The 25,758-nt window shown below is 44.9% G+C and overlaps 1 protein-coding gene across 5 annotated transcripts in view; it reads left to right on the forward strand.

Annotated features, from left to right (window-relative positions):
• Positions 1 to 25,758, forward strand: part of TEX14 (testis expressed 14, intercellular bridge forming factor) — a 117,723-nt gene that overhangs the window by 52,576 nt on the left and 39,389 nt on the right. For all 5 annotated transcript variants that reach the window (XM_077745543.1, XM_077745545.1, XM_077745546.1 and 2 more), the window contains exons 4-13: positions 3,699 to 3,864; positions 4,905 to 5,041; positions 9,126 to 9,207; positions 10,079 to 10,209; positions 11,813 to 11,926; positions 13,013 to 13,136; positions 16,289 to 16,467; positions 21,442 to 21,593; positions 22,707 to 22,897; positions 24,297 to 24,447. In XM_077745543.1, coding sequence (XP_077601669.1) covers positions 3,699 to 3,864; positions 4,905 to 5,041; positions 9,126 to 9,207; positions 10,079 to 10,209; positions 11,813 to 11,926; positions 13,013 to 13,136; positions 16,289 to 16,467; positions 21,442 to 21,593; positions 22,707 to 22,897; positions 24,297 to 24,447 — 1,427 coding nt within the window. The remainder of the gene's footprint in view (positions 1 to 3,698; positions 3,865 to 4,904; positions 5,042 to 9,125; positions 9,208 to 10,078; positions 10,210 to 11,812; positions 11,927 to 13,012; positions 13,137 to 16,288; positions 16,468 to 21,441; positions 21,594 to 22,706; positions 22,898 to 24,296; positions 24,448 to 25,758) is intronic.

Raw genomic sequence — 25,758 nt, forward strand, 5'->3', positions numbered from 1 at the left:
TTCTGAGAGAGAGAGAGAGACAGTGTGAGCAGGGGAGGGACAGAGAGAGAGGGAGATACAGAATCTGAAACAGGCTCCAAGCTCCGAGCTGTCAGCACAGAGCCCGCCGCAGAGCTTGAACCCAGGAACTGTGAGATCATGACCTGAGCCGAAGTCGGACGCTTAACCGACTGAGCCACCCAGACGCCCCACAGGAGCCCAAGTCTTAAGAACTCAGTTTGACTTTCCTTTTTTAGAAGTCCCCATGATGCCAGGGGGAGGTAGGAAAGGATATTGTCAAAGGAAGGAAAGCAAACCACATGGGTTTGTATTTTGTGGTAGGACTATTTTCACATTCATCATCTACTGATCTTCTGATCAAGGTGAAGGGAAATTTCTGGGAGGAAGTTGTATTCTTAGGTGCTCAAAGGAAGTGCTGTGGTGGCTGGAGCCTATTGAACACACAGAGTCAGTTGCCCGTGGGACCAAGTGGAGTCAATGGGTACAGACTTTAAGAAGGGTTAGGAATGTGTTGCTGGGCAGGAAAGGGAGTCAGGGAGACCAGACCTTCCAAATTCCCAACTGGCTGAATATCCCAGTTTTTAATGTGAAGTCTCCCAGTATTAAATAGGCTATTGTTTTAAGTTCCTTTTTACTAGTTATTTATTTAAAAAAGTTTTTAAGTTTGTTTATTTACATTGAGAGAGAGTGAGCACAAGCTGGGGAGGAGCAGAGAGAAAGAGAGACAGAATCCCAGAGAGGCTCTCGCCATCAGTGCACAGCTTGATGCAGGGCTTGAACTCATGAACCTGAGCCAATATCAAGAGCCAGATGTTTTAACCAACTGTACCATCCAGGCACCCCTTAAATTCCTTTTTAAAACATTGTGTGGGCCAAATAAAACATGCTTCTAGGTTACCAAAGCAGTCAGCAGGCCTCTAGTTTCATCCTCTGGGAAGATACGATAGTTGCTACAGCACAGTGTACCATAGGAGACTGACCCAGAAACAGGAGGGCGCTCACGATGAGCTCTTGAGTATGTACAGGCCAGCCTTGTTGGCACCACCTGGGGAGCTTGTAATTAGAGCACACATTCCTGGGCCTCATATTTGCAGATTCTGACTCAGTCTGGTGTGTACTTTGACAATCTGTATTTTTGACAAATATCCCAGTGGCTCATTAACTAAATTATGGCACACGCACATGTTAGCACATTATGCAGCTGTTTAAAAGAATTGAGGTGGCTTGGGGCACCTGGGTGGCTCAGTTGGTTGAGCGTCTGACTCTTGATTTCAGCGCAGCTCATGATCTCAGGGTTTGTGAGTTTGAGCTCCACATCGGACTCTGCAGTGACAGCACAGAGCTTGCTTGGGATTCTGTCTCTTCCCCTCTCTCTGCCCCTCCCCAGCTTGTACTCGCACTCTCACTGTCTCTCAAAATAAATGAAAACTTAAAAGAATTGAGGTGGCTTGTATGTTATATGGAAATTTCTCCAAGAGAGATGAAATTAAAAAAGAACTTATGTGTAGAACAGTTTATATAGCATATTCTTATTCCTATTTGTATATGCAGAGAATAGAACATTTCTTTCTTTTTTTTTTTTTAATTTTCTTTAAAGTTTACTTGGAGAGGGGCGCCTGGGTGGCTTAGTCGGTTAAGCGTCCGACTTTCGCTTAGGTCATGATCTCGCGGTTCTTGGTTCGAGCCCCGCGTCGGGTTCTGTGCTGACTGCCAGCTCAGAGCCTGGAGCCTGTTTCAATCTGTGACTCCCTCTGTCTCTGACCCTCCCTTGCTCACGCTGTCTCTCTCTCTCTCTCCTAGAAATAAATAAAAAACATTAAAAAAATTTTTTAAAAAAATGAAGTTTACTTGGAGAGAGAGAGAGAGAGAGAGCACATGTGTACCAGTGGGGTTGGGGCACAGAGAAAGGGAGAGAAAGGGACTCAAGCAGGATCTGTGCTGTCAGCAGGGCACAGCAGGGCTCAATTTCACAAACCTGTGAGATTATGAGCTGAGCCAAAATCAAGAGTCAAGACCTAACCGCTTAATCAACTGAGCCACCCAGGCACCCCTGCAGAGAACATTTCTAAAAGGATGTAAAAACTTGTAACAATAGTTGTCTTTGAGCAAGAGAACTGAGAATCTAGAACTAGGAGACCTCTTTTTTCTTTAAAGATTTTATTTATTTATTTATTTATTTAGAGTGCAAGCAGAGGAGAGGGGCAGAGAGAGAGAATCTCAAGATTTCATGCTCAGTGCAGAGCCTGATGTGGGGGTTGATGCCATAGTCATGATATCATGATCTGAGCCAGAATCCATAGTTGGAGTCTTAACCAACTGAGCCACTCAAGGGCTCCTAAAGATTTTCTTTACTTTTTTCTTTATTTTTTTCCAAATACTTTTTTTTTTTTTTAGTTTAATTATTGTGAGAGAGAAAGGGACTGTGAGCAGGGGAGGGACGGACGGACGGACAGAGGGAGGGAGGGAGAGAATCCCAAGCAGGCTTAGCGCTGTCAGCACAAACCCGTCATGAGGCTTGATTCCATGAACTATGAGATCATGACTTGAGCTGAAATCAAGAGTCAGATGCTTAACTGACTGAGTCACCAAGGTGCCCCAAGATTTTATTTTTAAGTAATCTGTCTACCCAATGAGGGCCTTGAACTTACAACCCTGAGAAGAATTATATGCTTTACAGACTAAGCCAGCCAGGCACCTTGGGAGAGGAGGNTGAGCAAGCAAAAGGGCACAAGGGAGCCAGTGGCAGAGAGAGGGAGAGAGAGAAGTGGGGCTCACCTGAAGCAGGACTCGAACTCACCCAGTATGGGGCTTGAACTCATGACCTCAAGATCAAGAGTCACATGCTCTCCCAACTGACCCAGTCAGGCACCACCACCTTCAGACTTCTTTCTTATCTTTCTTCTCCTCCACTTCCTCCTCCTTTTTCATTTTGTTTCTTCTTCTCCTTCTCTTTTCCCTTCTGCCTTCTCCTTTTTTTTTTTTAATTTTTAAATGTTTTTTACTTATTTCTGAGAGAGAGAATGTGAGCAGGGGAATGTCAGAGAGAGAGGGAGACACAGAATCAGAAGCAGGCTCCAGGCTCCGAGCTGTCAGCGCACAGTCCAATGCGGAGTTTGACCTTGTGAGTCACCAGATGATGACCTGAGCCAAAGCTGGTCGTTCAACCCGACGGAGTGACCCACATGCTCCTGCGCCCTGTAGATTCTTTTTCTGTTTGTTTGTTTTTTCTTTCATAGTTTATTGTCAAGTTATAGATTCTTGATCAGATTGCTGGTGCCAAGGTTTTGCGGGCCTCTACTGTGGGATTTGGGAGATAGAGACATTCTCACAAGAGAGGGATGGTGTCTGGTTAGGTTGTGCTTCACCAGCCCAACTTTAAGACCCTACAGACATGAATAAATTGTTTCAGAGCAGCCAGTATCAAACGGCAATGAGAAAAGGAACAACATATTTGGAACCAGACCCACACCTGGTATGAATTTCAGCTCTGCCCTTTTGTTTTCTTATCTATATACTGGAAAATTATACCACCTGGAAGGTAGAGGTAAGGGTGGAAAAAGAGGATGTGGTTAAAACTTCTGTTGGCAGAACCTCACAAATGCTATTATTATAATCCTCCTCCCAAAGGTTCCTGTGTAGAAAGAGAGCTTTGTGTCTCTTTGAATCCCCTCACCTTATACTGCCACTTCCCCCTCCAGCCGCTGTTTTGATGGGAGCACCCCTGTTCATGCAGCAGCATTTTCAGGGAATCAATGGATCCTCAGTAAACTACTGGATGCAGGGGGTGATCTTCGACTCCATGATGAGAAAGGTCAAAACCCCCAGACCTGGGCCCTGACAGCAGGAAAGGAGCGCAGCACCGCGGTAAGGCTGGGCCCACTGTGTAGCCACAGCCAAGGCAGAGGCCTGAGCTGGGAGGCCAGGAGCCTGGTGGGCAGGGGCTGATCCTGGAGACCGCACAGGGCTTGTAGTGTCCTTGCTATTGGCACTGGACACACAGGCCTGGGTTGAAGGAAGTTACCCAGCTATAAAACCTCAGGCAAGTTTAGTGAACTTTTCTGGTCATCCATTCAGTGAGGAGGGAGAAGAGTATTTTGTTTTGTTTGGTTTTGTTTTGTATTTTTAATGTTTATTTTTGAGAGAGAGACCATGTGTGAGCAGGGGAGGGACAGAGGGAGAGGGAGATACAGAATCCAAAGCAGCCCCCAGGCTCTGAGCTGTCAGCACAGAGCCTGATGCAGGGCTTGAACCCACAAACTGTGAGATCATGACATGAGCTGAAGTTGGCCAGTTAACCGACTGAGGCACCCAGGTGCCCCATGAGGGACCCTTGACTAGCCCTTACTACATATCAGAGGTTCTGAATTAAATTAGTTCAATATTAAGTCATTTAATCTTCACAACAACTCTGTCATGTAGATGCTGTTATTGTCCCCATTTGTCAAATGGGGCCCACCGGCCCACTGACATTATGTAACCTGCTGAGGCTGCACACTGACAGGTGTGATGCATTCAAATGAGGTCTAAATAACATAACAGATGTAAAGCATAAAGTGTATGCACAATACTCAGCATGTGGAAGGAGGAGGGAGGTGGGCAGAGTCCCTTCCCTACCCCTGGTTCTCCCACTCATTAGTTGTTGGTCTTGGATAAGTAATTTTGCTCTTTCTGCTTTAGTTTCCTCATCTGTTAAAGGAGAGAATGGGAGGAAATTATTGCCAAATCACCTCCTGGAAACATTCCATACCTGTAAAAATAGTCACGTGGGCCCTTCCCTTTCCAGAGATTTCCCTGTCAGGGGTTCCTGGTTCCTCAGCTCATTCATGTCAGACTCTTCCAGTTGCACTGAAGGCCAGGTAGCCACTAGTCACTCCAACACTGAGCATTTTCACCCTGTGTTGCAGATGGTGGAGTTCATGCAGCGCTGTGCCTTGCACATGCAGGCCATCATACAGGGCTTCTCCTATGACCTCCTAAAGAAGATCGACTCCCCTCAGCGCCTCATCAGTGGCCCACCCCGGTTTGGCGGCCTCATACAAGGGTGAGTGCTGCCTCGAGCCAAGTGCAATATTCAGCAGGTGTCACCCCCCGCTTTCTTGTAGGAGCCCTGCACTGTGGGCCACCATGGTCCCCTCCGTGTTGGTTTCCTCCAGGATCTGGTCCACCCTAAGTGGTGAGCTCTGAAGGAGAGGATGTGGCCACTTAAAAACGTGCTCAGAGGAGCACCTTCAGCTGTTGTGCCTCTATCCAGAACGTCCAGGGGAAATGAGTTCTGGGCTCTAGTGGGAACCACCCTGTGGTTAGCAAAGAAAGAAAGACTTTCCAGGTCTGAGGAGCCCAGCAGAAAACTCCTTCCCAGCAGAGCAGCCAGCTGGCTTTTTGTTTTCCCAGACCATGGAAAGAGTGTTCCTTTATCCCTAACTAAGACTACAAAAGAACACAAATACTTAGCCCAGCGTCCTCAGGCTGTGTTAAGCTGGCCTGATTTGCTGCTAGCTGGTGGGCAGCCCCCCTACTACCCCCATTACAGCTGCAGGAGGTAGGTTTCAAGTTTATCTCCATGCTTAACTGCACAACTATTTAAAATTCTTAGGGCTTAAAATAAAACAGAATAAAATTCTTAGGGCTTTATTGATTCAGGGTTTGTATCAAAAGAATCCTTTCCATTTTGATTTTTCTCTGATGGCATCACTTTCTGTAATCAGGGTTGCAAGACTTGTCACACCCTTGCAAGCTTCCTTGTTCTGTCCTTCCCTGCACAAGTCTGATTTTCTTCTGGTAACCCGGGTGCCCTTGGCTTCTCAGGAAAGATGAGTTAATTCCCTTGAGGTCTAGTTACTACTAACTGCTCCCCCTTCTGCCACTCTGGCCAGTCTCTGCTAAAAACCCTTTAGGGCATCCCCCATAGCTATCAGGATAAACTCCCACTCCCCTCATCTGACCTTGGAGGCTCTGCTGGGCTCACCTTCTCCCCCCGACCAGACCCCCTGCCCCCCAGACCCTTGTGTGGAGTTTCCTTATTCAGAGTTTGGAGAGACTTGTCCCAGTTTGTGATTATTTTATTTCTATGTGTTCTTGCCTGTTTCTAATAAGACTGAACACTGCCAACTGAGAAAAGGAGGCAAAGTCTCAGAATTGCAATTCAGGGAGCACAGATCCTGGTAGCAAGCAGAAAAGTGGGGGAAAGTGAGCCTTTTTTATGAGAAAGAAGAAGGGGACTAATTATAGAACTTAGATAAAGAGAAGAGGGAAAAGTCTGTTAACTGGTACTAACTGCTTGAGGAGTTTTTGATTAACTTTCTATTTTTATTGGTGCCATCAAATAAAATTATTCTTGGTGTGCATCAGTAAACTATTTTGTCTTAAAGTTCATACCAACAGTTTTATGGCATGAATGCCATTTGTTGTATTGAATTTTATGGGCAACTTCTTTTAAAACCATTGCCACTTCTGGCCCAGTTCGGGAGTTCAGGAGTTGGAAAGGAAGATAGAACTTCAAAACAGAGTCTCTCACATCCAGAAATTTTATACGGTTCCAGAACGCCAAGAGGGCAAGGCCTGTGTGTGTCTTGCTCACCACCACCAGCCCGTGTGGCAGGGCTGAGTACAAGGTGAGCAGTGCATGGGCCAGCCTAAAGGAAAATCCAAGTTAAGTGTTGAGAAACTTAAGAAATTTCAGTTATTTATCTACACATAGCATCTATTTTATAGTTAGATAAAACATTACTTTTTTTAATGGGATTGGACCACATAGTAGTTAATGGAAAGTAGAGTGGACGTACATACATCCCCTCTTTTTAATGTAAAGGAAACACATGATTCCTTGAGATAAGAATTGGAACTGTGAGTGAGGCTATGTCGGATAAGATTCCTCACAGGTGCCCATCTACATAGAGCCTGGTTGGGGGAGAGAAAAAGTGCTGAATGAGAAGACAGATGGTTGTGTGGTTATAGATAACTGAAGTCGGGTCCCCTCTTCCACCTAGCTGAATTTACTTAAACAGACATTATCTGAGAAATTCAGGTAAAAGAGCAAGAAATGTTGATCTGATTGCAGTTATAGCCCGGGTCCCTGCTGGATAACAGCCAGCTCCACTGCTTAAATGGAGCTCATACATTTTTTTTTTTTTTTTTTGCATGTTAAAATAAATTTTAATGATCTCTACAGTGATTTTATTTTTTTTTAAATGTTTATTTTTTTTATTTTTTATTTTTTTACAAATAGTTTATTGTCAAATTAGTTTCCACATAACACTCAGTGCTCATCCCCACAAGTGTCCTCCTCCATGCCCATCCTCCCCTCCCCCCCGCATCCATAAGTCCTCAGTTTTTGTCAGCATTCAAGTCTCTCATGGTTTGCCTCTCNTGAGAAAATGATCTAGTTTCATTCTTCTGCATGTTGCTGTCCAGTTCTCCCAACACCATCTGTTAAAGAGGCTGTCTTTTTTCCATTGGATATTCTTTCCTGCTTTGTCAAAGATCAGTTAGCTCATACCCTTTAAAAGCCGCTCACACACCTGAGAGGCCCCAGATGGGAAGGCGGAGTCTTATCAGCTGTATCCTCCTGTTCTGGTGCTGCTGGGGAGGCCTGCCTTTGCTGCTACCTCAAAATCTGTTCCCCTGGGCAGGAAACAGTTGCTGTCCCCTGGATCTTTGAGGCCTGAGCATGTAGCCTCCGTTTCTAGAGGTTAAGAATTTGGTATAAGAAGGGGGCGTGTCCACTCAGATTATGGTAACCAGATAGTTTATACTCCATGCTGGGCTGCTTTGCAAGTGAAGGGGATGCTACCACGAATGATGCTGGAACATTACGAACATTACGTATAAATTGGGATGGCCAGTTTACTTCAGTCCATATTGCGGAGTCTTCATTTAAACCTCACAGCAGCTAAAAGTGAGGAAGGGACAGCCAGGCCCAAGTTGCCAATGAGATAGAGACTAAAAGTATCTCTGAAAGCAGAAGTAAAGAATTTGCTTCTGTGCATGAAAAGTGGGCACATGGAGTCTCAGAGCTGATGTGGAGTGAGGAGGAGTACACACTGTTACCTGCAGCTCCTTTGCCATTTGCTGAGGGAGGGAAAATGGCTCTGGCACTAGCAACATGTTTTGTCCTTCAGTCTGAGCCTAAACTACTCAATCAGAAACCATTAAGTAAGTACCTACTACATGCATGGCACCATGCCAGCCTCTGGGAGCCAAAGAAATATAACCCATTCCTTTCAAGATGCTTTCAGTTCATGGGGGTCCCAGTGTACAGTGTCTCAGGGTGGAGATTTGGGTGTGGTATGTGGGAAGAACAGTGGCTGAAATGAGCATCAGGGTCTGTCTGGCCTCTCCTGCTCTGTGACCCCAGGCCAGCAGGTTCCCCCTCTCTTGGCTCCATTTGTCCCATCTATAAAAATAAAAGCTGGGTAAGATGTCTTTTGTTCTTAAAAAAAAAAAAAAAAAAAAGATACGTTTTGATTCTTTCCAACTTTGGCCATCTGAACTCATCATCTTTTGCTGCATATTGAATCCACCCCCAAGCCTACCAAACTTAGCAGTTTCAAACAACAATAAACGTTTGTATCTCACACAGTTTCTGTGGGTCAGAATATAGGGAATGGTTTAGCTCTGTGGATCTGGCTTATGGTGTCTTAGGAAGTTGTAGTCATGATGTCAGATGGGGCTTTATCACCTGAAGGCTTCACTGGCACTGGACAGTCCAGTTCCAAGATGGCATACTCACATGGCTGGCAAATTGGTGCTGGGTGTTGGGCCTCTCTAGAGGGGTGCTGGAGTGTCCTCACAACGTGGTAGCTGGCCTCCTTCAGATCAGGGGATCCGAGAGTGATCAGAACAGAAGCCCTGGTGGATCTAGCATTGGAAATCAACCACTGCATCATTTATTCGGTGTCCAATTGGCCTAACAGGTCTGCCCTATCTGAAACCCACAAAGGCAAGATTACCAGGAGGTAGAAATCACAGGGTCTTCTCATAGGTTGGCTGTTACATCATCTGTAGTTTCATGATAAAAAGTCCAGTAGTAAAGACAAAATCAACTACACATTCTCATAGCTTGGTTCAGCATTGTTCCTCTGGATATGGTTAATTCTTACTTTTCTTCCTTTTAAACATACTTCTAGAAACCCTAATGGCTCTCCTAATCGACTGCTGAAAGCTGGAGTCATTTCTGCACAAAATATCTACAGCTTTGGCTTTGGGAAGGTAAGAGGTTGCTACTGACACCCAGCATTTGTAGGGTTAACTGGAAAGCCACCTGGCCCTGGCTCTGGCCCCACTTCCCCCAGCCTTGTCTAACTCTTCCTTCCTTATCCTCTCCAGAGTGTTACGTTTCTTCTTTACTACTTTTTCAGGACAAATAACTCTTAGTGAAAAACGGAGAAAGCCCTGGAAAGTTCCCTTGAATGACCTTAGGCTAGATTTGGGGAGTTTAGGAAATTATCCTTTCATCAGTTCCCAGTGAGGGCCCCCAACTTGTCTCCCTGAAGAGAAGCAGAGAGCTACGCTGACCCCTTGGGTCTTATTTATGGTTGACTTGCCCTCCATAACTTTTTGTTGGAATGCCTTTAAGGCATTGAGATTTTGAACTGAGAAATGTTCTGAGGGAAAATACCATTTAGGTTCTTTGTTCTGCCTGTCAGAGAGAGACATTTGGGAATGTAACTGGGTGTCTGGGTGATGTTTGCTGACGGTTTAGTTCCTAGTCCTGCATCTTTGGTTGTGCCTAGGCAGCTTTGGGTGGGAAGGCGGGAGCAGGAATGTTGGCTGCATGTGGGTCTGGGTTCTGCGGGGGCACAAGAGGCCCCTGAGCCACAGCCTGGTACTTCAGGCAGGCATCTGACATCTCTTCATGAGCCTTGGTTTCCTCACTAGTAAAAGGGAAAGAATATTACAACTTTGCAGGATTTCTAGCAGATGAAAGATAGTATAAATTAAAGAATAATATCCAATGCATAGAGGAATTCAGCAACTTGGTAAATAGCAGCTGTTGTTGTTTTTAGCTAGCACAGGATTCTGGGGGCATTTTGCTTTTCCTGTTTTCTCCCCTCAATTTGAAACTGTGCTCTGCTTTCAGTTTTATCTCACAGGGGGAGCGCAGCTGGCCTACCTGGGATCTCTTCCAGTAATTGGAGAAAAGGAAGTGATTCAAGCTGATGATGAACCTACTTTCTCTTACTTCAGTGGCCCCTACATGGTCATGACCAAGTAAGCAGAAGTTGGCCAGTGGAAGGTCTGATTTAATCCCACAGGAAGGGTGGACTTCATGTGATTCCCTTATGTGTGGAAGGTTTCTCCCCAAACACAAGGAACACTGAAGAACATATATCTAAATCAGGGTTTCTCAACCTGGACACCATCTATGGTTTTGGCTGGCATGCTTTGTCATTGGAAGCTGTCCTGTGCAGTGTAGGATGTTTAAGAGCATCTCTGGTTTCTACTCACTAGATACCTATACCAGCCTCCGCTCACCCCTTTCCCCACTGTTGTGACTGGGACATTGCCAGATGCACCCTCCCCCCTCCCAAGAACAAGTTATCTAAAGGATTACTCATGATGTTGTTCTCACCTCTCTGTTTTCTATAGTTAGAGGCAGCTTAGTGGTGACCGTCTGGCCTCTGATATAGGCCAGGGGGTATTGATTGAAGCCTTTGTGGAAGCCAGAACAGGCATCAGCTACAGCTCTTACCAACCTACTGTGGGAACAGGGTGGGGGGCAGTAATGGGATTTGTCTATGACAGAAGTCCCTAGGGTGTTCTCAGTCCCCGGAGACCTGGCCCCTGCAGGGTCCCAAGAGTTAGCTTGGCCAAAGTCTTTTGGCCTGCTTGAACCTGGATGCCTCTTCCCTGCCTAGAAGAAACACTTTTCCAAAAAGGCCTCTGCCAGACTCCTGAGACCCTCTGCCCCCTTCAGATACGCCCCTTGTTTCCTGCCTGTACCACAGATTTGTTGCCAGGTTCCCCCTCCTCTCTGTCTTACTGCTGTGGTCTTTGTTCAAGTCATCAGTGCCCCTCACACAGACTGGCTTCCTAGCCAGTTCCCCATTCTATGACTACCCCTCCCTGCCATTCCCCACACTGCTGGTGCTGTATTGTCAGCACGGAGCCCAATGCAGGGCTTGAACTCATGAACCATGAGATCATGACCTGAGCTGAAGTCAGATGCTTAACCGACTAAGCCACCCAGGCGCCCCTAATGCTGTTGCCTTTCTAAAATGCAAACCTGGGGGCGCCTGGGTAGGGTCCTACTCTTGATTTCAGCTCAGGTCATGATATTATGGTTTGATTCATGAGATCAAGCCCTACATTGGGCTCTGTGCTAACAGCATGGATGCTGCTTAGGATTTTCTCTCTCCCTTTCTCTCTGCACACCCCACGCCTCCAAATAAATAAATAGGTGTGCCTGGGTGGTTCAGTTGGTTGGACATCTGACTCTGGATTTCAGCTCAGGTCTCATAGTTTTGTGAGGTTAAGCCCAGCATGGATTGATAGTGCAGAGAGAGCTTGAGATTCTCCCTCTTTCTCTGCCCCTCTCAAAATAAATAAACTTTAAATAATTAAAGACAAACATTGAAAAATTTTAAAAATGCAAACCTAATGGAGTCATTCTCTCCCTCGAATCCTTCAGTAATTTCCTACCACCCATACTAAGTTCCAGAGCATGCTTTAGGACCAGAGGGCAGGGGGAGGGAAGACCCAGTGCTGCATAGTGGGGAGTGCTTTACAGATTCTTTGTGAATGCCGCTTTTCCAGTCTTTGTCTGGGAGAGCTGCTCATTCCCTGCAGCTCACACTTTCTCCTGCCCTTGTAGCCTGGTGTGGAACGGGAGCAGGGTCACAGTGAAGGAGCTGGATCTCCCCACCCACCCTCACTGCAGCAGGCTTCGGCTGGCTGACTTGTTAATTGCAGAGCAGGAACACAGCAGGTGAGAAGGAGGCCCAAGGGCCTGGTGCATTACAATCCAGGTCTCTTTACAGACCAAGGTTCAGGACTACACAGTGCTGTTGTAGGGATGTGGAGACCAGCCCTCTCACCCTCAGCATTTCCTGTTGGAATGGGCTCATTTGACTTCTAAGGGTTACCAAGAGAGAGAAAGGGGAATTAATGGATAGCCTGACGGGCGGTTGGGGGGGAGGCGGATGGTGGTGCTGAGGGGCTTAATTCTGTTAGCTGATTGACTTCCCATAACCCATGTCTCTGATGGTTCAGCCTCCATCAGGCCAGCAGGCCCTGAGGCCCACCCTCTTTTGGGCCCTATGCCCAACAGGACAGAATGCACAGTCCTGTCTTCATAGATGATGGCTGTGCATGAGATCCACACAACTGAGGAACTGAGTCTCTGCATCAGTGGTCATTGAAGACATGCCCATGGGTGTACCTTAGTACCTTACGTTTCCTACAGCTCCAGGGTTAATCCTTCAGCTCTTGCTAAGGCAGGATCTTGGTTCATGGTTTCACACCAGGACTGCTGAGTGAATGGACCTGGTTTCTTGAGTAGGATCCTTAGCCCCTGCAAGAGATGTATCAGAAGCCAAGCTCTTCTTTTTGGGGGAAATCAGCCTAAAGGGACCCTAGGAGGCTAGAAGGATGCATATACACAATGTGGGCTTTGATGTGAGGCTGAGGGTGTGTGACTTTGGGCAAGTTTCTGACATCTCCCTGACCTTGTTTTCCTTATCTCAAAAATGGGTATAATATATTTCCTGCAGGTGTTTGTTAAGATGGAGATGATGCATGTAAAGTCCCTTGGTCAGTAGCTCTTGGTGAGCATTGTCCTCCTGTCCTCTTGTCCTCGGTGTTGCTGACTAAGCCCTCAGGGTCTGATCAGTGAGAGACCATAGATTCCCCTATCTCCTTCTCACCCCACCCATCCTGTTTCCTTAGAAAAACATTAGGTACAAATGGTATTTGTTTAGAATATGTTCAAGGGGCCTAGGAGGAAGGAAAGCACTCATTTTTTTATCATAACTTCCTGCCCTTTACCTTGTCTGAAGCTGCTTTTGTTTTGTAGCAGGCTGCGGCACCCCCACCTGCTACAGCTGATGGCTGTGTGCCTGTCCCAGGACCTAGAGAAGACCCGCCTTGTTTATGAGCGCATCACTGTCGGCACACTATTCAGTGTCCTCCATGAACGGGTAAATGGCTGTTTTGGGTGAATTTTCTCTTGCTGCCTCCCCTACTTCTCCGCCTTCTTCCCCTACCCCAGCAGTGGAGTTCCCATTTGTGTATGTGAGGACAATAAACCTCCTAATTCTTTACTCTCTAGGAGTATATAACTCACATAAGGACCTGGTTGGAACTAGTGTTACTTTAGCGTCTGTCCTGTTTTTTCTTCAGACCTCTAAGAGTTCAGCAGACCCAGAAAACACACAGATGCATTTCTAGCTAACTGTAATTACACAGCCCCTGGCTTTGTTTCCCTGTAGTTTCACTCATTCCTTTCAGGGCCTTTGCTGTAGAGAGAAGCTTGTTTATACGCAGACCTGTATCATTCCCTTTCACTTTTCAGATTTCCTTGTAGGAACATTTTCCAGGGCCCACAGACTCTCTAGGTAGTATGCTTTGGGCTGAGATGTGGCTTCAGATAGGTCCTGAAGCATTTCTTTTTCTTTCTCCATGACTTTATTCTAAAGATCCTGGGCTGGAATGAGAAGAGACCTTCCAGGAAGGGCCCTTTCCCAAAATGGTTAGCCATTCCTCGTGCCTAAGAACTTATTAGTGTTATTTCTCTTCCCCTCCCTTCCCCTCCCTTCCTCTCCCCTTTCCTGTCATTTGATGAAGGCATACCTTAAAATGCCATTTCTCTGGGGAATAGGATAGAGAGCTCAGAAATAAACCCACGCTTATATGGTCAGTTAATGTGCAACAAAGAAGCCAAGAACATACAATAGGGAAAAGACCATTTCTTTATCAAGTGGTGTTGGGAAAACTGGACAGCTACATGCAAAAAAATGAAATTGGACCACTTTCTTAGGCCATACACAAAAAATAAGCTCAAAATGGATTGAAGATCTAAACATGAGACCTGAAACCATCAAAGTATTAAAAGAAATCATAGGCAATAGTCTCTTGGATATGGGCCTTAGCAACAAATTTATGAATATGTCTCCTCAGACAAGGGAAACAAAAGCAAAAATAAACTATTGGGACCACACCGAAATAAAAAGCTTTTGCACAGCAAGGGAAACCATCAGCAGAACAAAAAGGCAGTTGACCAAATGGAAGAAGATATTTGCAAATGATATATCTGATAAGGGGTCAATATCCAAAATACATAAAGAACTTATACAACTAAAAGAAAAAAGTCAGATAATCAGATTAAAATGGGCAGAAGACCTGAATAGATATTTTTTCAAAGAAGACCTACAGTTAGCAGACACCTGAAAAGATGTTCAATATTACTAAACATCAGGAAAATACAAATCAAAACCACAATGAGATATCACCTCATACCTGTCAGAATGGCTTAGTATCAGAAAGACAAGAAATAACAAGTGTTGGTGCAAATGTAGAGAAAAAGCAACCTTTTGGGGTGCCTGCATGGCTCAGTTGGTTAAGCATCCAACTTTGGCTCAAGTCATGATCTTGCAGTTAATGAACTGTGCTGACAGCTCAGAGCCTGGAGCCTGCTTCAGATTCTGTGTTTCCCCCTCTCTTTATCTGTCCCCTGCTCGTACTCTGTCTCTCTCTCAAAAATAAATAAAATCTTAAAAAAATGAAAAAAAAGAAAAAGGAACCCTTTTGCAGTGTTGATAGGCATATAAATTGGTGCAACCACTGTGAAAAATAGCATAGAAGTTTCTCAAAAAATTAAAAATAGAACTACTATATGTTCTAGCAATTCCACTACTAGGTATTTATGAAAAGAAACTGAAAATACCAATTCAAAAATATATATGCACCCCTATCTTTACAGCAGCATTATTTATAATAGCCAGACATATGGAAGCAACTTAAGTGTCCATGAATAGATAAATGGATAAAGAGGAAGCGCGATATATGTACATATCTATTTGATAGGTGTATATATGTATATATAATATATAATAAATATACATGAATATATAACGTGAGATTATGATACTGTGAAATGTTTCACACATGGAGTTTTTATTCAGCCATAAAAATGAATGGGATTTTGCCATTTTCAACAATGTGGATGGACCTAGAGAGGATATTATGCTAAGTGAAATAAGTCAGTCAAAGAAAGACAAATGTCATATCATTTCAATTGTATGTGGAAACTAACCAGTCAACCAAACAGAAACAGACTGATAAATACAAACTAGTGGTTGCCAGAGGGGTAGAGGGTGGGGGGTGGGCAAAATAGGTGAAGGGGAATAAGAGGTACAAACTTAACAGTTATAAAATAAATCATGGAGAGGTGCCTGGGTGGCTCGGTTGGTTAAACATTGGACTTTGGCTCAGATCATGATCTCACAGTTTTGTGAGCTCAAGCCCCACTTCAGGTGAGCCCCAATGATCTCTCCTCCTCTCTCTCTCTCTTTCTTTCTCTCTCTTTCTCCCCCTCCCCCTCACTACCTCTTGTGGGATTTTCTCTCTTTCTCTCTCTATCTGCTCCTCACTCACTTGCACCCTCTCTCTCAAAAAAAAAAAAACAAAAACTAACCAAAATAAGTCATGGAGATGAAAAATATAGTGTAAGGAATATAGTCAATATTGTAGTAATGTATGGTGACTACACTTACCATGGTGAGCATTATGTAATGTATAGAACTTTTGAAATATTGTGTTGTATGCCTGAAATTAATATAACATATGTCAATCATATTTCAATAATAATTTTTTTTTTAGAAAGAATGCCATTTCTCTGGGGAGAGACCAATATGACTTTAATCAGTCAGCTACATTGGTGTGAGTGAATTTCTTTCCCCTTTAGGATCAGTCATCTGCCTGGGGCAGGAGCTGGACTGGTCCTTTAAGCTTCCAAGTTCTTAGCAGCACAGGCCTGGATGGGTGCAGGGTAGGCTCATTGGTGGTGATGGTAAGGCCACCCTGGATGTATATACCAGGTTCTCAGAACTGTCTCTTCAGTTTTTGTGGCATGCAGCAGCTCAGTTCAGACAGAGAAGTCTAGGTTTGGAGCCAGAGGGCCTGGGTCAGTGGGACCTTAAGCCAGTCATTCAACCTCCTTCAGCTTTAGGGTCCCCATTTGTAAAATGAGGAACCCAGATAGCTGTGAGGATCAGTTAAAAAGACTTTGGAAACTGCAAAGCATTCTGTAGGGCCCAGCGTTCTTTCTGGCTGTTTTATCCCTTGCTTCTAGCGGTCCCAGTTCCCCGTGCTTCACATGGAGGTGATTGTACATCTACTGCTCCAGATCTCTGACGCCCTGAGATACTTGCATTCCCGGGGGTTTATCCACCGCTCCCTCAGCTCCTATGCCATCCACATCGTCTCCGCTGGGGAAGCAAGGCTGACCAACCTGGAGTACATGATGGAAAGGTGGGTGCTGTAGAGAAAGAATCTGATCTGGACAGGGCTTTTCCTTATTGGTGGGCTGAACTGTTCATCATTGGGGCAAGAGGTTTCCCAAATGCCTTGCCCTGTCTGCCAAGGTTAGAGGGATTTTAGGGAAGTTACTTCTGCTCAGGACATGATCATTTTAATACACATTTAACAAGCAAGGGGCCCATATTAGCCAATATGTGTAAATGCTGTAAATATTCACCTTAAAATTTTAAGCGGCTTAACAAACCAAGGTGTGCCTGTCTCTCACATTGCAGTCTAGTGTGTGTGTTGGGGCACTCACTGTGTTCCAAATTCCTCCCATCCGTGGTTCAGCAGTCCCCAAGGCTCAGTCCCCCACTGTGTTCTCTGTATTGCTGGTCAGTGAAGAGAGAACATGGAGGGGCACCTGGTGTTTAAGGGCCAGTCTGAAGAGGCTGTGTCATGGCTTCCCACTCTGTAGTCACCTCCACACTGCAATGAGGCTGGGAAAGGTGCTATAGCTGTGCATCCTGGAAGGAGAGAGAAGGGGATGGGTGCTGATGAGCCTCACAGTTGGTCGTATCTCCTGCTCCTGGGCCAGGTGCTTGGCTAGTTGGGCACTAAGGGCATTCCCTGCACTCGAGGGCCTCAGCGCAGTGAGGTAGGTGGAGGAAAAAAACAACACCCTCATTCAAGGGTTGGTAGATGGGCTTCATTTCCCTGTTGTCAGGAGTCAGAGCCCTCCTGAGAGTTGGGGGCACATGCCATCTCCTGCCTCTAGGCTCTGGAAGGCAGAGGCTCTCCCCTGTGCAGCCTTGTTGCTTTCTATAGCTCTGAGCCTCAGCCCATTGTTGGTTCTGCTCTGCTCTGAAGCTTTAGCCACTGGGCAGACTGCCTCATGCTCAGACCTGCCTACCTTGGCTTATCTTTGCCCCCACCTACCCACCAATCACTGAGGCTTTGTTTCAGAGGCTCTCTGCTGGTCATTCCTTCTCGCATACCTTCGTTTTTCTCACTATGTGAAAAGCTCTCTGAGGGCAGGGATTTCTGTTTTGCTGTTGTTGCTTTTTTTTTTTTTTAATGTTTTGTTTATTTTTGAGAGAGACAGAGCAGGAGCTGGGGAGGGGCAAAGAAATAGAGAGGGAGACACAGAATCCAAAGCAGGCTCCAGGCTCCAAGTTGTCAGCACAGAAACCAACGTGGGGCTTGAACCCATGATCTGGAAGATCATGACCTGAACTGAAATCAGAAGCTTAACTGACTGAGCCACCCAGGTGCCCCAGGGATTTCTGTTTTATCCATTGCTGTATCTCAGATGCCTAGAGCAGGCCTTCACGTAGTGGGCACTCAGCGTATGTTTTTTGAATGAATTAAACAGAGAGGCTCACTTCCCAGACCGTGCATGCCCTTAGTCCTTCTTAGGGGAGGATTGGTTGTCTTTGGCTCTGTGGACCTTGGTGAAGAGTTTGAATTTTATCATAAGAACGCTGGAATGCTTGAAGGGCCTTTTTTTCCCCCCCTTGAGCAAGATGGTGTCATGGATGATTGACAGGCTAAGAAGGTCCCTCTTGTTCCTACATGTGAAGAAGGGGCTGAGAGGGGACAAGAGAGAGGCAGGGGAGCAGTTAGGGTGTAACTGTAGTAGTTGTGCACATGAGAACTGGTAGAGGCCAGACAGCTATCTCCAGTCGAGCTGCTCATCCTTGAATCAAGTCCATTCTCAGTTCCAGTGAAAACCTTTTAGTGTCTCCCCATTGCCTACAAGATTTAAGTCCAGGCACTTTGCAGGGTGTGGAAACCTTCCAATGTGAGGCCCTGCCCACAGTGCCAACCTTACTTCCCATTCCCTGCTTGGCTCTCCAAAGCCTCTTTCAGTCTAGGCCACTTCTCAGTGAATAGTTGGCACTCACCTGCTTATCCTTTTAAACTCCCCTCAGGCACAATCTCTCACCACACCCATGAAGCCTATAGTGAAGCTCTGGTCCCCACAGTACTTTGCATATTCCTTTCCTCCACAGCTATGTGTCTATCCCACCAGATGGTGACCTTTGAGCCGGCAGGGACGGTGCATGTTTATTTTCAGCTCAAGGACTGCCATGTAGTAAGTCCTCAGTAAATGTTGGGTTAAATGAACAGATGAGTCTAGATGACAGGAAAACTTGAAATCATTCAGAATGGGATTGGCCACTTTGGCCATGTGCTCAGGAGCAGTGGAAGCTAAGGTGTCTGGACATTTTTCTCTTCCATAACAAAGGCTTTTCAGGAAGGCTGCGAAAGAATCCAAGCTATTTGCTGGTGATGGAGTGCCATCTGTTGTTGACATGGAGGTATAACAGTTTGTTTTACCTGTACTTTCTATACAAATCTGAATCCTAGAGTGAACTAGAACTTTCGAGATGGTCTAGCCCAACCTTGTCTTTTACAGATGAGGAAACTGAGGCCCAGAGAGGTGAAGAGCTGGTCTGAAGTTATCCAGCTATGGCTAGAACCAGGTGGTAGAGGACGTTTCCTGGCTATTGGGACTGAGGGGCTGGGAGGTAACTGAGTTGGAAGGTGTGTGTTTTCTTTTGGGTTTGTTGACCTCAGAATAGAATTTCAGGCAGAAATGTCAGTCAGCAAGCAGTTTCAGCCACAACAGCACACCCTTCTTTGACAACTGATAACATGAGCTGAGATCCAAGAATCAAAATAACTTTCAATTCCACATTTATTTTTGGAAACATTCTATTTGGGCTGGTTGGTTTGTTGAATGTCATTGTCAAGGGTAACACTCTATCTCCTGGTATGAAAACGACACAGCAGTTTTTCTCATTCTTTATCTCCTTCTTAACGGAATCTTTAGAGCTGGAATTGACCTTGCAAGTGGCATCACATAGTTGTAGCCAAATATAATTTTAATGATGTCAGAGCTGAAGCTTAGAAAAATAACTGCCCCAGAATGACAGCAGAAAGAAGCACCCCCCTCCCCCCTCCCCCCAACTAGCTTTAACAGAGAAGAAAGGAAGATTGTAGGAGAAGAAGGTGAGTGGAAATAAAAGAGAAAGGCTATAAATACCGGTTGTAAGTGACTTATCCCTTGTCAGAACCTTAGACAAGCCTGAGAAGTCTGAGAATGTAGTGAGTGTTTCCCTTAGGGGATAACCCTGCAAGGTGAAGAGCCAAACATGCTAGGTTCTCAGAGTATATCTCTGGTAGGAAAACACTCCATTGCTTTTCCCGTGATACTGGCATGCTTCTATGCTGTTCATATTATACCAGGCTACATCTCACTCAGTATTTAGCAATACAACCAAAAAGTCAATACCAGATTTTCTAATTTCATGGTTTCCTGAACCGACTGCCATCTACCAAAAGGTCTGCTGGAAGAAATATTATTTTGGGAGGTTTGCTCAAAATCTAAGAAGCCTATACCATCAGATCCCATCCTCAAATCTGGCCTTAGCTAGACCAGCAAAGAACTTCTGGTCACTTGCTTAAAAAAAAATTTTTTTAATGTTTATTTTTGAGAGAGGGGGAGAGAGAGGGACAGTGTGAGTGGGGGGAGGGGCAGAGAGAAATGGAGACCCAGAATCCGAAGCAGGCTCCAGGCTCTGAGCTGTCAGCACAGAGCCCGATGAGAGCTCAAACCCACGAACTGTGAGATCATGAGCTGAGCCGAAGTCAGATGTTTAACCGACTGAGCCACCCAGGCGCCCAAAACCTTAATTCTTTTTTTTTTTAATTTTTAAATGTTTTATTTATTTATTACATTTTTTTAAATGTTTATTTTTGAGACAGAGCATGAGCAGGGGAGGGGCAGAGAGAGGGAAACACAGAATCCAAAACATGCTCTGAGCTGTCAGCTGTCTGCTTTATGGCTCAGAGTGTTTTCCACATGTAAGATCTCATTAGATGCTCATTAGATGCTCATGACAGCTGTAGATGGAAATGGGTATTAACTTCACCTTGAGGACTCTTGTTGGCCCAGCAGATATTTAGTTTGGCCCAGCTATGAATTAGTTCTCAAGGAGCCTAGTTGGGATCCAGTTGAGTTTTTCAAACAAATCAGTGAACCTTTGAGTGCTGAACTGAAAGGGCTTATTCCCAAGAGGGCAGAATTCAAAAAAGGAAAAATCACAGGATTTGGAAGAGCCCCACAAGGGACTTTCATAAAGCAGATGGAGCTTGAGAGGGGGTTTGACAGAGTCTTAAGTAGACATTGAGACCCTCATGTAAATTTAGAGATACATGGTATAAAGGACAGATAAGGTGCCTCTTCTCATGGAGCTGACTCTAGCAGAGGGGGGACGGATAATGAACAGTAAGCATATGAACGAAAGTTCAGATACTATGTGCTCTGACGTCAATAAAACAGGACCATAGGTGGTCAGAGAAGGCCTTTCTTTTTCTTTTTTTTAATTTTTAATGCTTTATTTTTATTTTAGAGAGAGAGAGAGAGAGACAGGGTAAGCAGGAGAGGGTCAGAGAGAGAGGGAGACGCAGAACCCGAAGCAGGCTCCAGGCTCTGAGCTGCCAGCACAGAGCCCGACATGGGGCTCGAACCCACAAACAGTGAGATCATGACCTGAGCCGAAGCCGGACACTCAACTGACTGAGCCACCCAGGTGCCCCCAGGGAAGGCCTTTCTAAAGAGGTAATTTTCAAGCTAATAAGCTTTGTTATAAGAAGCAGCCAGTCAAGCTAGGATCTCTGGGCAGAGCGTAGCATGCAGACAAAGCCAGTTTGCAATGCAAAGACCTGAAATGGTGATGTACTTGGCATGCCAGAGAAACTCAAAGAGGGCCCCCATGACTTGAGTGAGAGAGAGCCAGATGAGGTGGGAGGGTGGGCAGGGCCCACCCAGATAGGTTGAAACAGCAGGCAGCGAGGGTTAGTTCAGGGTCTATCTGCCAGTCTTCAGAGGTAGATGTTTCACAGAGGTACTGTACGTTGGTCACAATGATCCTTTAAGACATGAGCCTCACGTGTTTCATGTGTTTCCTTCTATAGCCAGGATGGACGTGTACACAGGGACCTCACTCGAGTGCCTCTCCCAACCCAGCTGTACAACTGGGCCGCCCCGGAGGTGATCTTACAGAAGGCAGCCACAGTGAAGTCAGACATCTACAGCTTTTCTATGATCATACAGGAGATTTTAACAGGTAGATCCAAGAGCACATTGACTGTGACCAGAGTCTCTACTCTTAGTTTGGATTTTTTTTCCCCACAAGAGTTACTTCATGAAAATGCAGAACATAGGAAAAAGAGATTTCTTCAAGGAAATTTCTTTGTACTTATGAAAGATATGAGGTGATCTCCCAGAAATCTGTTTTAACCTGTTGAGACTCAGGAAAGCTAACCTATCCTATCAGTGGTAATGCATTTAATCCAAGCAAAGTTGTTTATTTTTTTAGAGAGAGAGAGCACGAGAAGGGGAGGGGCAGAGAGAAAAGGGGACAGAGGATCCAAAGTAGGCTCCACGCTGACAGCAACAAGCCTGTTGTGGGGCTTGAACTTATGAACTGTGAGATTATGACCTGAGACAAAGTCAGATGCTTAACTGACTGATGCCCCAATCCAAGCAGTTTTTAAACCAAATATTGCTTTCAGTGCTTAGGGATCTCTGTGAGGTGCCCTTTAAGAACTTGGAAATGAGGGGGAAAGACTGGCCTCTGAGAAACTATGAAAGCAAATACACCTAGGTTCAGTGTGGAAAGAAACATTGTCACCTGACAAGATATGGGAGCCTTTCAAACCTTCAGGACCCTAATGTGAAGGAAGTGATCACATATCTGAAGACAGAAGGAATCTTTCAGGAGAGGAGAACACACACACAGTGTGTTTACATACAGTAAAACCACATTCACTGAGGGGGTAAGTGGGAGTTCCCTCTCATTTAGCAGTGTTTATAGTCTGAGAGACAAAAGTGGAACTAACCACAACCAACCTCGAATGGAGGAACCATACCTTCCATGAGAGGAGTGCATTGAGCTGCCTATCCTGATGCCAGGTCTGCCGGCAGGGACCCCACATGTACATGATTCTGACAGTACTTGTTCCTGTCTCTGTAGCAGGGATTTTCCTGGTAAATGGGTAAAAGGGTTTCTTGTCTATGACTGGATTTCCAGACAGTTTTTTCTGTAAAGAGAAATTAATGTTTAAAAGGGTTGAGTGACTTAACTAAGATTACCCAGTTACCCAGTTTTACATGATTTCTTCTTTCTTTAAACCTGATTTCTTTATGTTACTCTCTCCTATGACCTTTTCTTTAACAGATAACATACCCTGGAATGGCTTAGATGGCTCAGTTATTAAAGAAGCCATAGTCTTGGGAAATTACTTAGAAGCTGATGTCAGGCTTCCAAAACCTTATTATGATATTGTTAAGTCAGGTATCCAGGTCAAGCAGAAAGACCGAACTATGAACCTTCAAGATATCCGGTACATTCTGAAGAATGATTTAAAGGTAAGCTCTGAAGCTGTTAGGACTTTATTTCTGCTTACTCCTCACAGAGGCATAGGGAGTTAGAGATGAGGAAGAAGCTAGTTGAAAGAAGTTTTGGAAATCCTCATTTTTTTTTTTTGCTTAAATAGTTTATTGTCAAGTTGGTTTACATGTAACACCCAGTGCTCATCCCCACAAGTGCCCTCCCCCATGCCCATCACCTCCCTTCCCCTCGCCCTCACCCCCATCAGCCCTCAGTTTGTTCTCAGCATTCAAGAGTCTCTCATGGTTTGCCTCCCTCCCTCTCCGCAACTATTTTTCCCCTTCTTCTCCCTCATGGTCATCTGTTAAGTTCCTCCTAATCCACTTATACATGCAAACAAATGGTATCTGTCCTTTTCTGCCTGACTTGTTTCGCTCAACATAATACCTTCTAGTTCCATCCATGTTGCTACAAATGGCCAGATTTCATTGTTTCTCATTGCCATGTAGTATTCTATTGTATAGATGAACCACATCTTCTTGACCCGTTCGTCAGTTGATGGACCCTTAGGTTCTTTCCATGTTTTGGCTATTGTTGAGAGTGCTGCTATGAACATTGGGGTACCTGTGCCCCTATGCATCAGCACTCCTGTATCCCTTGGGTAAATTCCTAGCAGTGCTGGGTCATAGGGGAGTTCTATTGTTAATATTTTGAGGAACCTCCACACTGTTTTCCGGAGGGGTTGAACCAGCTTACATTCCCACCAGCAGTGTAGGACAGTGCCTATTTCTCCACATCCTTGCCAGCATCTAGAGTCTCCTGATTTGTTCATTTTAGCCACTCTGACCGGCGTGAGGTAGTATCTCTGTGGTTTTGATTTGTATTTCCCTGATGAGGAGGGACGCTGAGCGTTGTTTCATGTGTCTGTTGGCCATCTGTGGAAATCCTCATTTCATTACATCCTTTCTGTGCTCCCAAGGGAGCAGGGAATTGATGAGGGGAGCTGGAGAAGGTTGGCACATAGCAGGGGTATCCTGCAGGCACTTAATGCTATTCAGTGACCGGGAGCTATTGTTACTATTTTTAAAATATTGGGGGTACTTGGGTGGCTCAGTTGGTTGAACATCTGAGGTTTGATTTTGGCTCGGGTCATGATCCTAGGGTTGTGGGATCCAGCATGTCAGGCTCCACACTGAACGGAGATTAAGATTCTCCCTCTGTCTTACCCTCTGTCTCTCACCCCCACTCGCACTCTCTATCTTTCTAAAATTAAAAAAAATATATATTGGTAATAACACTGAATTAGCTAATTTGAATTACAGTCTACCCAACAGGAGGGAGAGGAAGTTTATTTGACACCTAGATCTGTTTTTAAAAAATACTAGTGACATTCAAATGATTGCAAATATGTCCTTGATGATATTTCCCTTTTTATAGGATTTTCTCGGAGCCCAGATAACTCAGCCAACTGAGAGCCCCAAGATGCAGAGATATGAACTCAATTCTGATGTCAATGTCTGTCTAGGACTGACATCAGAACATCTGAAAGAGACCCCTAACTTGGAAATAAAAGAGCTAAAGGAAACAGGTATGGCCCTAACCCACAGGTTAAGGATTAATTGACATGAATGTGTTCTAAGGATTGCAGGCTACAACTAATCAACTCCTCCAGACTGTATGTATCACTTATACCGGGAAAAGATGGATGCCTTAGAGAAAAATCAAGATCCTTGAAATTACTAAGTTAAATATTTTTGGCTCCATATACACCTTGGTTGGATCCAAAACTAAGCATTTTTGCCAGAATAAGCAGTTTATTTCTAGTATGATTGTTCTTAGGAATTTATTTAATTGCTTCACAAATAAAATGGTGATTTTTTAAAAAGTTTATTTTATTTTCAGGGGAGTGGAGAGAGAGAATCTCAAGCAGGCTTCATGCTATTAGCGCAGAACCCAATGTAGGGCTCAATCTTATGAACTGTGAGATTATGACCTGAGTTGAAATCAAGAGTCAGATGCTTAACTGACTGAGCCACCCAGGCACCCCCAAAATGGTGAATTTTATATTTAAAATTATTATCTGCTCATTATAGAAAACTTGAAATCATACAAAGAGGAAATTACTTATTTTAATTCTGCCACTTAGAAATAATTTATTAATATTTTGCTATTTCCCTCCAAGCTTTTTGTATACTTTTATAGCTTTTTAGTACATTCAGAAATCTTAGAATGTAAAGGGGCACCTGGATGGCTCAGTCGATTGAGCATCTGACTTCAGCTCAGGTCATGATCTCAGTTTGTGAGTTCAAGCCCCGCGTCTCCGCCCCTCCCCCCAGTGGTTCTCTCTCTCTCTCTCTCTCTCTCTCTCTCTCTCTCTCTCTCTCAAAATAAATATATAAACATTTTTTTTTAAAACTAGCTTTAGGGGCGCCTGGGTGGCTCAGTTGGTTAAGTGTCCAACTTTGGCTCAGGTCATGATCTCACAGTTTGTGGGTTCGAGCCCCGCATCGGGCTTTGTGCTGACAGCTCACAGCCTGGAGCCCGCTTCAGATTCTGTGTCTCCCACTCTCTCTGCCCATCCCCTGCTCGCTCTTGCTCTCTTTTTCTCAAAAAATGGATAAACATTTAAAAAAAGTTCATTAGAGAAGAACAAGAGTTTGAGGGCATTTAAAAAAAAAAAAAAGAAATCTTAGAATGTAGAGCTGAAAAGGACCTTGCAATCATCTGGCTTATATTCTCATATTCCAGAGAGAACACTGAGGTTGAGAGAGGTTATGGTTTGCTCAGGATTCCAGAACTTACTACAGAGCTGGAATCTAGGCCAAGGACCGTTCTCTCTGCCTCTCTTTGGGGACAGAGCTGGAGGCCTCCAGAAGCCCCCCCCCCCCCCCCCCCGACA

The sequence above is a fragment of the Crocuta crocuta genome, unplaced genomic scaffold (assembly GCF_008692635.1).
Source record: "Crocuta crocuta isolate KB4526 unplaced genomic scaffold, BGI_CrCroc_1.0 scaffold333, whole genome shotgun sequence".
NCBI classification, from domain to species: Eukaryota; Metazoa; Chordata; class Mammalia; order Carnivora; family Hyaenidae; genus Crocuta; species Crocuta crocuta.